General features: G+C 32.9%; 1 protein-coding gene across 1 annotated transcript; it reads right to left on the reverse strand.

The window, feature by feature from the left end:
- Positions 1-485: 485 nt before the first annotated feature.
- On the reverse strand, positions 486-11,994 carry LOC134231046 (uncharacterized). The gene is made up of 4 exons (XM_062712949.1): positions 11,965-11,994; positions 6,839-7,706; positions 5,190-5,245; positions 486-1,073 (listed from the first exon to the last, which is right to left on the reverse strand). Exons 1-4 carry the CDS (start codon positions 11,992-11,994, stop codon positions 1,035-1,037), a joined length of 993 nt encoding a protein of 330 aa, XP_062568933.1. The 3' UTR covers positions 486-1,034.
- Between the last annotated feature and the right edge of the window lie 2,985 nt (positions 11,995-14,979).

Genomic DNA, 14,979 nt, shown 5'->3' on the forward strand with positions numbered 1-14,979 from the left:
TACTTCAGATCTGCTTTGCAACACTTCTCGAGTATATTGTTGCACAGTACATGTACTTCTGAAATTCTTTCTTTCACGATATTTGGTATTGTGATATACCGCTTCATTATATGATCTAAGTCATATTGAAAACACTTCGAAGCTTTAATTAATAAAAGTAATTAAAATGCATGTTGTATCTGCATCTTGTCTTATAGGGCTTCGACAAAACTGTATACAGTTTATGTCGTAGCAAACTACCAATCGTTCTTGTTTCAAGTGAAAAATTTGAGGATCTGAACAGTTTGTAGGTATGGATAATAAAATATTGTGATTTATAAAGAAATACAGTTAAATGCATTACCATATTCAAATTTCATTATTACTGTAACAATATTCGGAAATTATTACAAGTCTATTCTATAATCTCTTCTTTTTATATACATATTGATTTATTGACTTCACCAAGGGGTTTATGTTGATTTGAAAGATGAAATAAAACCGACTTTGCTGGAGTATAATCTCTTTATTCCTTTTTTAATTATTTTATGAAAACATATAAAAAATGAAGATAAAGCGGCAAAAAAAATTATTCGTAAAAAGGCACTGTACAAAACGTCTGATAAAATATTCTGAAAAACCATTATACTGAAAATTGGACGCAGGACACTGCGCAGACGTAAGTCGTTAACATTCAGTTGCAGGATTATGTTTTAGGTCGGGATATTGATTTTTAAAAAGCTTTCTACCTCTGTAATCTACAGAAGTGAATTTGTACTGGTTATGTGAGAGGAATTTAATGGTGATTCTAAAATTCCGCAATTAACTTTGCATTTCCAAAACAATTGAAAAATAATTACATTGTGTAATGCACTGATTTGATTTGGTTTAGTGGCTAATATCCAATGTGCCGAGAATCCTTAAATCAAGGAAAACCAATTTACATAAATATATTTCTAATAAGACAGCCGTTGTCCGATTTCTGGAATTCGGTAGATGGCGCTATGATGTCCCGGCTTTGGATTGGTAATTCCTTCATGTCCACTCTCTCTCTTTCAAGTATTAGTGACACAAGTCAGGTTATTTGTACAAGACTGAAAATAGAAAGATCAAATATGATGCTTTAAATGAGTAATTTAAGCAAGATAAAAAATATATAGTACTAATGATAAGCAAGATGTGTTTGTGAAACACTGATCCTCCCCGTATGGCAGCTTAAAGAGAAGTTTCTCAAATGCAAGTCAAACTCTAAGGTCAAAAGGTCAAAATTGTTGGTATCCCAGGGAAGGTCTTCTCGCAAGAAATACATATGTGAAATACACGCGTGATGATTCAAAAGTTATGACCAAGATTATGTTTTGTTCACATTTGTAATCCTTGTGAAGAAACCAACAACGTTGACCCTTTGACCTTGACCCCGTAGTTTGACCTACCTTTCAAAATTATCCTTGGCCATTTTTGAAGAGGTGGTGCTAGCTAAGGCTTTCATATTTCATAATCTTGTAATTCTTTTGAGAAGACCTTTCTGTGGGTACCAACATATTTAATTTGCATTTGAGAAAAGCTTAATCTTCGATACGTTTGCCATACGGGGCATCAGTGTTTCACAAACACATCTTGTTGAAGTTTCGTGATATATGCTAGTCTTCGTTACACAATGCCGAATTTTTGGTAGTTTATATTACAAGCATCGATATTAAGGCTAAAATTATGTCTCATAATTCCATCATCTCAAGGCACGAACTTTAATATCCATTCTATTTTCATGTGAAAATAGAATGGACACATACTCTTGGTTTGCGATTATCTACGGAGTATTTTAATACAATATCAATTGTTAGAAAAAACAGGATATGTCATCTATAATTGCAATAAACGCCGGAATACATATAGATGTCTTCGATCTTAGTAACGCACATTCTATAACACCATATTCCTTTATGAGAAATATATCCTCGTGTATTGAAACAATTTACAAGTAAGGATTTGTTTTTTATGAGAAGTGACAATTCATTTTATGAATAAAGTGCATGATGCTATTAAGAAAGCTTCTCACATCATTCCTGGAATATTCTTAATAATATGTGGAATGTTCTGAACAGGACGGAACAATACAAGATAATAGTATCGGAATATCGCATTATCACTAGAGAGTTCTCGCGTAGCTTGTTCAGGAGTGACTGCAGACCTCTTGTCTCTAGCTATTATTATAAAAAGTGAGTAACCCCCTGGTCTTGACAGTATTGTTGCCAGGAAATGACTTTTTTATACTAAAACTGACACTCTGAGACTCGAATTGACGCTGAGTTGCTACCGATATTTCCAAGTGGCACTGGAAATCGTGTTGCATTTAAATTCTGCTCTTAAAATCAAAGGCCTGAAGGGCCATATTGGCTTACGTGCTTGACATGGATGTAAAATGTAAGGAAATGTAGTATACTAGAATATTACTTTTTTTTAAGAAAAAAAAGGTAAATATATAGTGTTTTCCCCAGAAATTTCTTAATGCAAGGGTGTCATCTTGAAACTTTTTGTTCTTAATATGTAACACCAATGTAATGCTTACTGCATTATTGGGGTCGCTGAATTGACGGCCTGAGGCGTTTCTTGGCAGTTGAGTTTATTTTATCTAAATTCATATTTAAATGAAAAATACAAATTCACTAATAAATTCTTCTTTTTTTTAAGAAAAAAAAGGTAAATATATATTTTGAACAAATTGTCATTTTTAATTAAAATATTCAACAATAGAGTTTTTTTATATAAAGAGATCTAATCACGAAAAATTGTTCTATTAAAATTTTCTATAAAGCCACTGTCTTTTTACTGTTTTATGTATTGTGCTATTTTTGCTATCTACAATTAAATAGGCCCCTAATGACCCTCCCTTATTTTTTTTTTTATGTATCTACTCTTGCAGTCATCTTGAAACTTTTTGTTCTTAATATGTAGCACCAATGTAATGCTTACTGCATGTAGATATTGTCACTTGGAGCGCTTCTGAATATATAGATATTTTTTCTCCGTATGTTTATATAATATAGAGATACCACAAATGTATATATATGAAAATAACAAGGTTTTTGATTAAGAACTTGGTGAGTAATTTTCACAATAAAGGTAGAATAGAATTAAAGAAAAGACGAGGACTATTTTATCTTGCTCAGTGAACTCTTTGCCGTAAAGATACACCGGGAGCTATATGGCTTCGTAAGCCATAAAAAAATGAAAACCTTATTTAAGATACTATAAAATTTCTTTAATAACAATACTATAACAATTTTACAGAAGATGCTTTCGAGATTCTGGATGCATAATGGAAAAGGGGGAGATTTCCCGAGACTTGTATGGTCTTTTGATCAGACGTATGCTCAAATCACATTTTTGCTTCCTTTAGAAAATTCAAGTCGTTCTAACCTTCTTGCTGCCTTTTAGTCACTATAGTCTAGCAAAGGCGTTGGAGAGGATATGGTAACGCGTGCAATAATGTGAGACAGTGAGGGTGTTACTTAGTTTGTGCTTTTTGAAACGGAAGTGACGTTTATTTGCATCGGGACTGATCTCTGATATACAGACATGCTCTTTGAGAGGGGATGCTTCACTATGTAGTGCCTCTATTGTTTGAAATGTTTATGAATTTTAGGTATAAAGTAACGAGTTAAGTGTCTTACATCTATTCTTAGATTTATTAGTGTTCTTCCTCGCTGACAAATTTATCCCTTAAAAATAGTATGAAATCTGAAGGCTATACTTTATGTCTTTGATTTTCATATCTTTCTTTGATTAATTACAAAATCAAAATACGATAAGGTTGTCTCGTAGATAACGAATCCTGCTGCATGGCGTCTTCTTTAATCAGTATGCATAAATCGATTCTTTAGGGTATTGTTTGAATCTCAGGGGGAAAAAAGTTTATGGAAATGAACGATACGTGTGAATTGTTTTCATAACACCCAGTTCAATATCAAAAGGAAAAGGAAGTGAGAGAAGTGTTATCTTACGTCATTTGCCGTTTTCGACTGGTAATTTTCTTAAAAAGACATTAGCAATTCTGTTTAAACCAGCAATCTCATATCCAGTTCAAATTCCTCCCTTTATAAAGTCAATTTGACTAATAAAGTGCTAAGCGATATACCGTATTTAAGGCTTTCCTCGTATCCATTCATAGAGAGCTGACCATAGTATGATCATTTATTCGATATCGAGGCATGCTTCGTTTTATAGAAAATATCAGTCGAACAGGCTAATTGACATGGATTACATTATCTTAAATAATGACTTGCTTAGTGAAAATAAAAAACCTTTTAAGATAAACATGTCAAATAAAATGTGCCTTGCAACGAATCTGTGGATAAATTGTGGATTGTTCAATATCACTTTCATCCTTAGAATTAAGAATTTTGTGAAAGGAGGATCGATTTAACTAACGGTAATAATCGCACCAGCATTGTCCAGTGGTTCGAGCGAATCCAATCTTCAAGGCATCGAATCCCTCAGCGATGCCGCCGTACAGTGAGATAGGTCCTTAGCATAGAACCATAAAACTGAGGTCCCGTGTCATAGTACATGTGTAGCGGCAATGATGGAAAACACAGTTGTAACAATAATCATAATTGTGGAGTTCAGGACTAAACTTGGAGTCTTCCGTCGGCAAAGGGTGTTTGCATTTATCGTCTTTAGAAAGTTCAAACAATAAACGTCAAATCCGATGTTAGAAAATACGTGGTTCAAAAGATGTATATCTCTATCTGTAAATAACCGATTATTTTACGCTAATATCAGAGACTACTTAATTTGAATATTACAATGACGATCTTTCTTGGTGTAAGATATTCATTCAATTGATTACCGGTGATTCTCCGGAATTATTTAGTGCAAGATCCATATCATTCCAGGGATATAAAAATTGATTTAATAATGGTATAAGTCATGAAGTAAAGAAAGCCTAATACTGAATAAACAATTATATCGGTCAATGGGTGCTCCAGTGAATAGTGTTCATCATGCACGTGGAATATAGTGTGTGTAACGCACCTTAAAGTTTCCTCCTGGGTACAGTCTGTTGGTTAGAAACATAACATGGACGATAACATAAGTGTCAAAGAACGATAACAAGCCAATAAAATAGAGAACATTAAATACATTAAATAGATGTTTGGATTATGGAGCCCTTGGCGGATTTACGGATATAGGTCAACATGGCTACTTACCGACGAGGTAGATGACGATGCTGTGTCCGACTGCTCCACTGGATCTTGGTCACCTACTGCAAAAATTTAAAAAAACAAATCATGAAAAAAAAAGAATTAAAGTGATATAGCAAGAATGTTTAAAACATGTCATTTCTATCAAAAATACCCTGGTATATCTAGATATCAATAAAGCGACCAGGGATATTCATTCGAACACATTTCCCGAATTAAAATTAAAAAAAAACAGAAATAAATAAGACTGGCAATACTCGATTCATCTCACCTTTCTTAAATTTTAAATTCGAGAGAAACCAAATTTTGATTTCTTCGAATATCATATAGTACGCGGCTTTGTTTTTAAAACGTTTTTTTTTTCAATGATAACTTTTCTAATCTTACTTTTCGTGACATTCTAGATATATTTTAGATATTGCAATGAGCTGGTGGAAAAGACAGAAAATCTAGGAATAATTGCAATTACTATTCATATATGCATGTTCATCGATCAGTTAGGGCTTCTGTCTTTCAAAAGTCCATTGTAAGAAATCGTTACGCTCTTGAAGCATGGCATATTTACAGATTATACTGCAAATGTCCCATAATTGCCCGGAAATTTTCCTCTTTCTCGATTTATGGTAAAGATTTTACATCTATATGGTGAGAAAAATGATCATTATCTGTTATTAATGTCGTAACATCGCCGATTACCAGTATCTAGAACGCTGTGGCATATTCTCCTTCGATGCAGTGTGCGATTTCTTTTGAAATATTAAACCTAAATAGTATTCCATTATCAAATTACTTATTTGCAAGAAGGTTCTTTAAAATAAAGAATTTTATCACAAAGTTTAAAATTTTTAACTGAAGCCTTTCGATTTCAAACAAATGTAACATCTTTGGATTCTTTGCACAAAAAAATTAAACCGTTCGAACAAGTTCATGATAAACTCCAGAGAATTGAACGAGAAGTAGAAATGATACCCCAATGAATGAACAAAATCCGTGATCAATATCCACGAACAAGTAATTCATGAATTATTTAGAGATATTGTCTTCATCAGATGATGTTTATTGATCGGTGATTTTAGCCATGTTCAATTTAACATCAAATGCAATGAAACTCGTTTTGCGTTAATTTTTACAGGTAAAAAAGAGCATAAAGAGAAACCATTCGTTTTTCAGTAATTACGCTAAGACCATTTTGGTGTTAGATTTTTCTACATGCAAAAGAAACATCCAAACTTCAGTACCAGTCTATTACGCGGTGTGTTACAGGCCAGGTGTTACACTAACTATTCGATGTAACCTCTTGATCCTGTGAGGTATATAGCGTTACTTTGTTAACATTTCTAGATACAGTATCTGAAGTCCTCGCACGATACCAAGAATTTAAAATGCCTTTGTCGAACACTTTATATAGTATTAAGTGATACTATCCGCTAGAAAGTATGATAATATATATATATATATATACTACAACAGACAAATTTAATGTGATATAAATCAGAATTTATCAAAAGCAGTAAATTTAATTGGACATTACGGTATCATTTTTTGTACGACCAACAACCAAAATACGGCAGAGAATCTCATGGTCAAAAACTCATACCTCAAAAATATACAGAAGAGGCAATTATTTTTTAAAGAAAACTCTGAATTGTACTCACCAATAAACGAGTAGATGACGCTGATGACTACAGCCACAAACAACGTCACCCCAATAGTTATAAAAATGATGTTCAGAACTTTCTTTAAGACCCGGTATTGGTTTGGATCATTTAGAAGTTCTTCAGGATCTAAGTCTTTCATGCGATTGTCCTGTAAACATAGATAAATCCTTTTCCAAATACTTTTGGTTTTTTTCGGAGAATGTATTGTCATATTCGAATTGTCAGGATCAGACACACAAATTTCAATGTCTCGTCCGTCCATAGTAACGGAGGAAGCGTCCATCGCCATTTCACGACGATTGCCTCTGGACCTATCAGCAAGGCGACCGATCTGCGGCTCATCGGCAAAAGCACCATCTGAACCTTCAGCCATTCGCATCTGTGGATTATCAACACCGCGTTTGGTCCCCGATGATTTTGGCAAATTTGCACTAGTACTGTCTGGGGTATCTAAGACTATGAATCGATTATGAACATATCTCACATTATTATTCAAAAAATTCCGTTGCGGGGAAACCGGACTGACTCTTTTAGGAGACCCTGTTCCGTTCCTTCTGTCATCGGTTTTAGCTTTGGTCCTTAGTGTTCTTTCGTCATCTGGATAATCACCCCTTTCTCTCCGTCGTCTTGTTTTATGATCGTCACGCTGATGTTCGCGCGCCTTTTTATCCGCCACAGCAGACGACAGTTCTATACCGTTGTCACCTTCCTGTGGCACTGGGCGCGTTCGGCCTACATTCTGCTTCGTATTCATATCTAAGTCATCTACGTAATTGCTTCTCTCTGCCTGGGACTCGATAATCACAAACTCTTCAGCTTCTGCCAAAGCGATTTCATTGAAAGTGGAATCCTTGTTTTTATGCACCTATAAAAAAAATCAAAAACAATACCATCTAATGAACAAAGTACCATCACCTGGGGTTCAGTCCTACCGACTGCAAAATCTATACATGAGCTTAGACAATGCACGAGGAAAATTGACAGGCTTATAAATGCGTAATTGAAGAAAATACTTCGACAACACAGCTCATCCGGGAAATCTTTTTCAAAAATCAAATAAATTTCCTGCATCCTTTCAAGACTACTTTAAGAGTTCGTTTCGTGTAAATAACTTTTTTCCCCATAACTGAATTCTCCTGGGCAAGGGAATTGTCGTACAATAGAGTACACAAGTCATTTTTCTTTCAATAGTAGATCTAACATCCTTCGAAATTTTAACATCTGAAAACATTCACCCCTTTTTCTCTCTGTCTCTCTTTTTAGCATTAAACGAAATGCTACTTTTATTCCCTTTTCTACAAATATAACTTGAATTTTTTTTACACAGAAAAAAACAAAAACAAATTTGCCTTGTCATACCTGTGTAAAGAAATCCCTCTATCTACATTTTGCACAACGAAAAACAGCCTCTTTCATGACAGCACAGCAGCTGTTACATAGTTTATGTGTGTAGCTTTAATTAGCGGAGAAATGTCATTTTTACTTGGACTACCGCGTCAATACAAAGCCCACAATCAGCGGATACACTGTAACAGCTACCGTCATCCCCTCTCACACATTTCTTTGATCCTTAGTTGTTAAGATGGCAATTTTCTAGTACGCCATAGATATTTTTCCCATTCGTGAGACAGGCATATTATACTGTATATGGAGGTCTTAGATTATAACAACCCTTCTCAATCTAATGTAACTTTATAGTCGTTTGTTGATGCGGTAATAAACGACGGGTCACTCACTGGTCAACAAACAATAACAACATAATGTAACAACCTTGTCATAATTATATCATGCAACGGCAGCAGGTCATTGAATGCAGCTAAAATTTCTATTTGAAATATGAAAAAAAGAGTGTCATTTTTTTCAATGCAACGGATTGATGTGATTCCACCAACTTCGAATTTGTCTTCAAAGTCTAAGGTCGTGAGGAGGGTGCGTTCGATTCAGATTCTTTGAAGTGAGGCCCTTTCGTGGCATTGCTTGTGTTCCTAACTTAAGACCCAAAGCACTAACATAAATCTCAGAAGATTCAATATAAATGAAAGGTCAGAAATAAATCTAAATTAAATATACACGTATACATCGTAAACATTATAAATATTTAAATTTACTTGGGAGAGTTCGAATAGAAAATATATACGCGGTATATTTTTAGAAATGACATATAACTCAGTTGAAAGTTAAACAAAATATTGACCCAGAGCTTTTGAGCTAGTTATAAATAAGATTTAGGAGTGAACATTGCCAAAATAAGTTTTCATTTGTTTATCTCTCTATAACCTCTTCTAGCGAAGATTTAATTGGCCAATAGCGTTTTCCTTTCATGTAGAACTGCGCCATTTTGTTACATCTGAACTAAAGTAAGAATAGGGTTTCTCTCAACAACAAACTCATCCTTTTCACGTTGTAAATATTTTATAGCTCAGAGTGGTAATTTTATCGATTTCTATCACTCCGCTTCATTTGGCAATTATATTTTATTTCGAGATCAATGTTCTGCTATCTCACTATTCATCTGGGTGTCGAGCCCGTCGTCATTGTCATTCTTCTCCGATGTCCAGCGATCATATGTCAACGATATCATACGTTACAACAAGCTTATATCTAATGACTCCCACCATATTTGATTTCTGGTGACGTTTTCAAAGCGCGTTTCTGACAAACCCGTGTAGGATCTGGTTGTCAATGCACAAGGCAACCTGATAAATCAATCGTGCTTTAATCCAGTGCAGCAAAAATTGGGATCAGTTAAAATCATGGGGATTAAATGTGATATATTTCAATCCTGTCGCCCGGTTCTCCTATAGATGGATTTGATCTCGCAGCGACTAATGATGACGTTCTATTCGTTCATTAGTGACACTTTGCGGCCTGTGAGAAAAGCACAAGTCTTTGCAACAGAGCAGATTTATGTCTTTCCGTTCTAGATAATTTATCTAACGATCGATAAATGCTGCAATTTTTTTCTCAATATTAAAAATACACTAAACTTTGAAAATTAAGGGGAAATTGTTAGGATTGGAAAGGTGGCATTGATTTCCATATATGCGATATTCAAAACTATCAAAATTGTATTAGTTCTGTAATATGTGAGGACATTGGTTAATTATGAAGCAACAATTATTGCTCAGAGATTCAATGCTGCTTTGATGTTACAACAATGAACATCTGATATTTCCAAACCATCAGAAATTCATATCGTCCTACCAAGTTTTTCAATAACGTCCGAGCATGCTATGATTTGACCCCTTGACCTTCAGGATTGACCTTATTTTAAAAAAAATCAACATCGGTGATAATTTATAAATTACATATGATAGGGCGTTCATATCTAACACAATATGTCAAAAATAATGACATTTCACCCACAAAGACATGGAAAGAGGGGGATCACAATTCTTTGAATTTGCTTATTTACCGTAATTTTAATTCGAGTCGAAATAGCGGGGGAGGGGTTTGTTATTTACACTGTTAATATTAATTTCTCCGAAGTTCGTGACATTTATTTTTTTCTATTGCAATTTTCCAATTACCAAATAGCAGTATGACGCTACTGTTAAAGAAAATTGTTTCCACTTCATGCAAGGATTTTTTTTTTGGTTTATAAAAGAACTCGCGTTGGTATTATTGAAAAATTATGAATATGCATATCTCCAAAGTTTATGACATTTCTGCAAGTTTTCCAGCAAGGTATTAAAGTTTAGGCGAATGGCTTTCTAGCTCTGTATAAAGGTGCTGTTTTTCTTCAAGGAGTTTCGATCACAGATATTTTTAACCTCACTAAAGTCAAGAAAGTGGGTAAGTGGAGGAATTTAGCACTAACAATGCACTATACTGCTGCACTTCTGAAATCTTATTAAGTTCCCTTCTATTGTAGTATTATCTCAAATTACTTCCTCCAAAGATTTTTGTAGTAAAAATTCATGATAAATTTCATATTAGTTATTTTTATTAATATTTGCTGCAAAGTAACCGCAGTGTAGGCGATTAATTTTGGTTCTCACATTTATTAAAAAGAAAATATACTCTTAATGTGAAATGCTATTGGAAATGGAAATGTCAGATCTAACAAATCTTAGAAATAAAGATTTTTGACTATTACAGCATACCGAGAGAATCATACAAGATTGGATTGCAACTTCAAGATGTTTTTCATTCTTTTACCATCGAGTAGCAAAAAAACAATGCCGCTAATATTATACATCATGATCATGATGTTATCAAATACTTTTGAGATTGGAGCTGATCGATGTAAAAACTGCCATCTAATATTGTAAGCTATATATTATTGATATCAAACCGATATCACAATTTCCTGGCATTTGGCTTTTTAGGAATAAGCTATAGCTTGTACTTAGACAAATATTAAGAATGTCTCCTGACATTCTTGCGACTCCAAATACCCACGCTATTTCAAGCTTACGTCATTTAAATAACTCGAGACTAATATTTTGGTGCTTTTTCATAATCAATTTCAAGTACTTTACGGCTTTAGCTAGAAAATGTATTTACATTTCATTCAATTTGAAATCATATGAAAAGTAAACTGGATACCTATATTAGATTTGATATTGATTTAAAGAAGAGGCCATGAACATACTAAATACCTTTTTCTGAGAGACTGTAGGCAATCTGGATACATTTCCTTTGCTGAATACGAAAAAAACTCCCATATTCATGACTGGTTTTCTTAATTTTTCATTGAAAATAACAGTTCAAAATACAGTTTTTCATCTTGTTTATCTACAAATTATGCCCCGAAACACCTTATTTGACCAAGCTAAAGTTGTAAGGCATCAATAAAGGAATTTATTTCTCAAGTTTGATAAATCTGTAGGCACCTTTCATTTACTAGATCTTGACCTTAAACAAATTACAAAACTCATCAAAAAAAATTTATTATGGATCTGTAAGTATAAGACAGAATCTCACTCCAAGAAAATATAATAATAAATTAAAAATTGGTCCAGTACTGACCTACATGCAACATTATACTTGTATATAAAATATAATAATAATGAAGAAATGGATCCCACCTCTAATGTTTCAGAAGTCCCGATTTGAATTGGACCTTACTTGAGGGCCTGTTCGTTTATCTCCACATTAACCAAACTCAAAATACTCACATCTTCATCAGTATGCTCGTGTTTCTCCATGCCTTTATATGATTAACAAGTCCACAATATACAGTAAGTTATTTTGAGCAGACTATCGTTTGAAACATTTAAATGTCTATTTCGAAGGAATTTCCGTCTCAAATTTTCCTTTGTAGTGAAATGTTTCGAAATCCACTAAACTGTACATAAAATATCAAATTAATCCAGAAATGTATATTTATATACGAAGCCTAAGATCATACACATAAAAAAATTAACCTTGAAGGTAGTAAATACATTAATAAAGAATTTATAGTTTATGCTATGTATTCTATATTTATGGAAACATGTTACACAAATAAATCTAAGTTGTATAGTCCAGTGTATCTTCTTAATTAAAAACAAACATAAAGCATAAAAAAATAATAACCATAATAAGTACTTACTCTTCTTGCTCTTTTCTACCGTGTTTGTTTTTCTTTTTTCGTTTTAAACCCAGTGATCCGTAATGAGTAACCCCAATACCTATAAAACACCCTGCTTTTAACAAAATACTGTCCTTTGAATAATCTTGTCCTCAAAATAACACGGCATTTAAATTTAAACGTGTCTGTGAACTCTGGAGCTGGCCATGGGAAAACATTTTTACTTGAATATTCCGGAGGAAAAGACGTTGGTGGTGTTAATAGGCGTTTTCTATTTTTATATTCTGAACATCTATATGTGAAAAATATTGGACTCTGTAAAAAATAAGTTATAAAAGATAATTTTGTCATTGTCTGTATAACAAAGCTTTTGATAAACTCAGATTCTGAATATGAATTCCATGGTTTTCTGTGTTTGATTCTCGACAACTTCCAGCATTTCTGAAAAAATGGTACATTTATGCCAGTGTTTACCAACTCAGTTTTATCTAAACTATCAATATAATTAGTATATTAAATATACCGATATTAATAGGAAGAAGTCATCTCTGCATATACGGTTTAACTTCCAAATATTTGGAGAAAATTAGAAGACATTTATATTTAAAAATAAAAAACAAATTATTTTGGGAAAAAAGATATCTTGATTATTGTGCCGTTGAGGCATTCCATACATAATTTTGATATCTACATGATCCCCTTAATTTTTGGCATGCTGTAACCTACAGCTTATGATCATGTATGTATCCTCGACATCTTATAAACATGCATGTATCCTCGACATCTTAGAATAAACATGCATGTATCCTCGACATCTTAGAATAAACATGTATGTATCCTCGACATCTTAGAATAAACATGTATGTATCCTCGACATCTTAGAATAAACATGTATGTATCCTCGACATCTTAGAATAAACATGTATGTATCATCCACATTTTAGAATAAACATGCACGTATCCTCGACATCTTAGAATAAACATGTATGTATCCTCGACATCTTAGAATAAACATGTATGTATCCATGACATCTTAGAATAAACATGTATGTATCATCGACATCTTAGAATAAACATGTATGTATCATCGACATCTTAGAATAAACATGTATATATCATCGACATCTTAGAATATACATGTATGTATCCTTGACATTTTAGAATAAACATCTTTGTATCCTCGACATCTTAGAATAAACATGCATGTATCCTTGACATCTTAGAATAAACATGTATGTATCATCGACATTTTAGAATAAACATGTATGTATCCTCGACATCTTAGAATAAACATGTATATATCATCGACATCTTAGAATAAACATGTATGTATCATCGACATTTTTGAATAAACATGTATGTATCCTCGACATTTTAGAATAAACATGCATGTATCCTCGACATCTTAGAATAAAAATGTATGTATCATCCACATTTTAGAATAAAGATGTATGTATCCTCAACATCTTGGAAAAAACATTTATGTATCATTGACATTTTAGAATAAACATGTATGTATCATCGACATTTTAGAATAAACATGTATGTATCCTCGACATCTTAGAATAAACATGTATGCATCATCGACATCTTAGAAAAAAACATGTATGTATCATCGACATTTTAGAATAAACATGTATGTATCCTCGACATTTTAGAATAAACATGCATGTTTCCTCGACATCTTAGAATAAACATATATGAATCATCGACATTTTAGAATAAACATGCATGTATCATCCACATTTTAGAATAAACATGTATGTATCCTCAACATTTTAGAATAAACATGTATGTATCCTCGACATTTTAGAATAAACATGCATGTATCCTCGACATCTTAGAATAAACATGTATGTATCATCCACATTTTAGAATAAACATGTATGAATCCTCAACATCTTGGAAAAAACATTTATGTATCATCGACATTTTAGAATAAACATGTATGTATCATCGACATTTTAGAATAAACATGTATGTATCCTCGACATCTTAGAATAAAAATGTATGTATCATCGACATTTTAGAAAAAACATGTATGTATCATCCACATTTTAGAATAAACATGTATGAATCCTCAACATCTTGGAAAAAACATTTATGTATCATCGACATTTTAGAATAAACATGTATGTATCATCGACATTTTAGAATAAACATGTATGTATCATCGACATTTTAGAATAAACATGTATGTATCATCGACATTTTAGAAAAAAAACATGTATGTATCCTCAACATCTTAGGATAAACATGACTGTAACCTGGACATTTATAAACATATATGTATATTCAACATCTTGAATAAACATGTTTGTCCTGGACATGTCATAAACATGTATGTATCCATTCCTCAACATCTTATAAACGTGTATGTATCCTCGACATCTACAATAAACATATATATTTGTCCTCCTGCACTTTGTTTGATTCGAAGATTTCACAAAATCTCAGTTCCAATAAAAATGGCACCCATTTTAAAAATCTTTCTTATCTTTACCAGATTTGCCCCCAAATTTCGTGAATTGTACATTTAAAGTAATACTGGTACACAAATCTTGCTGATGAAATTATCATTCACATAAACATATATAATTTTGAATAACAAATTTCAGTA

Source organism: Saccostrea cucullata, unplaced genomic scaffold (genome assembly GCF_032062105.1).
Source record: "Saccostrea cucullata isolate Sc308-1 unplaced genomic scaffold, CSIRO_AGI_Scuc_v1 ctg431, whole genome shotgun sequence".
NCBI lineage: Eukaryota > Metazoa > Mollusca > Bivalvia > Ostreida > Ostreidae > Saccostrea > Saccostrea cuccullata.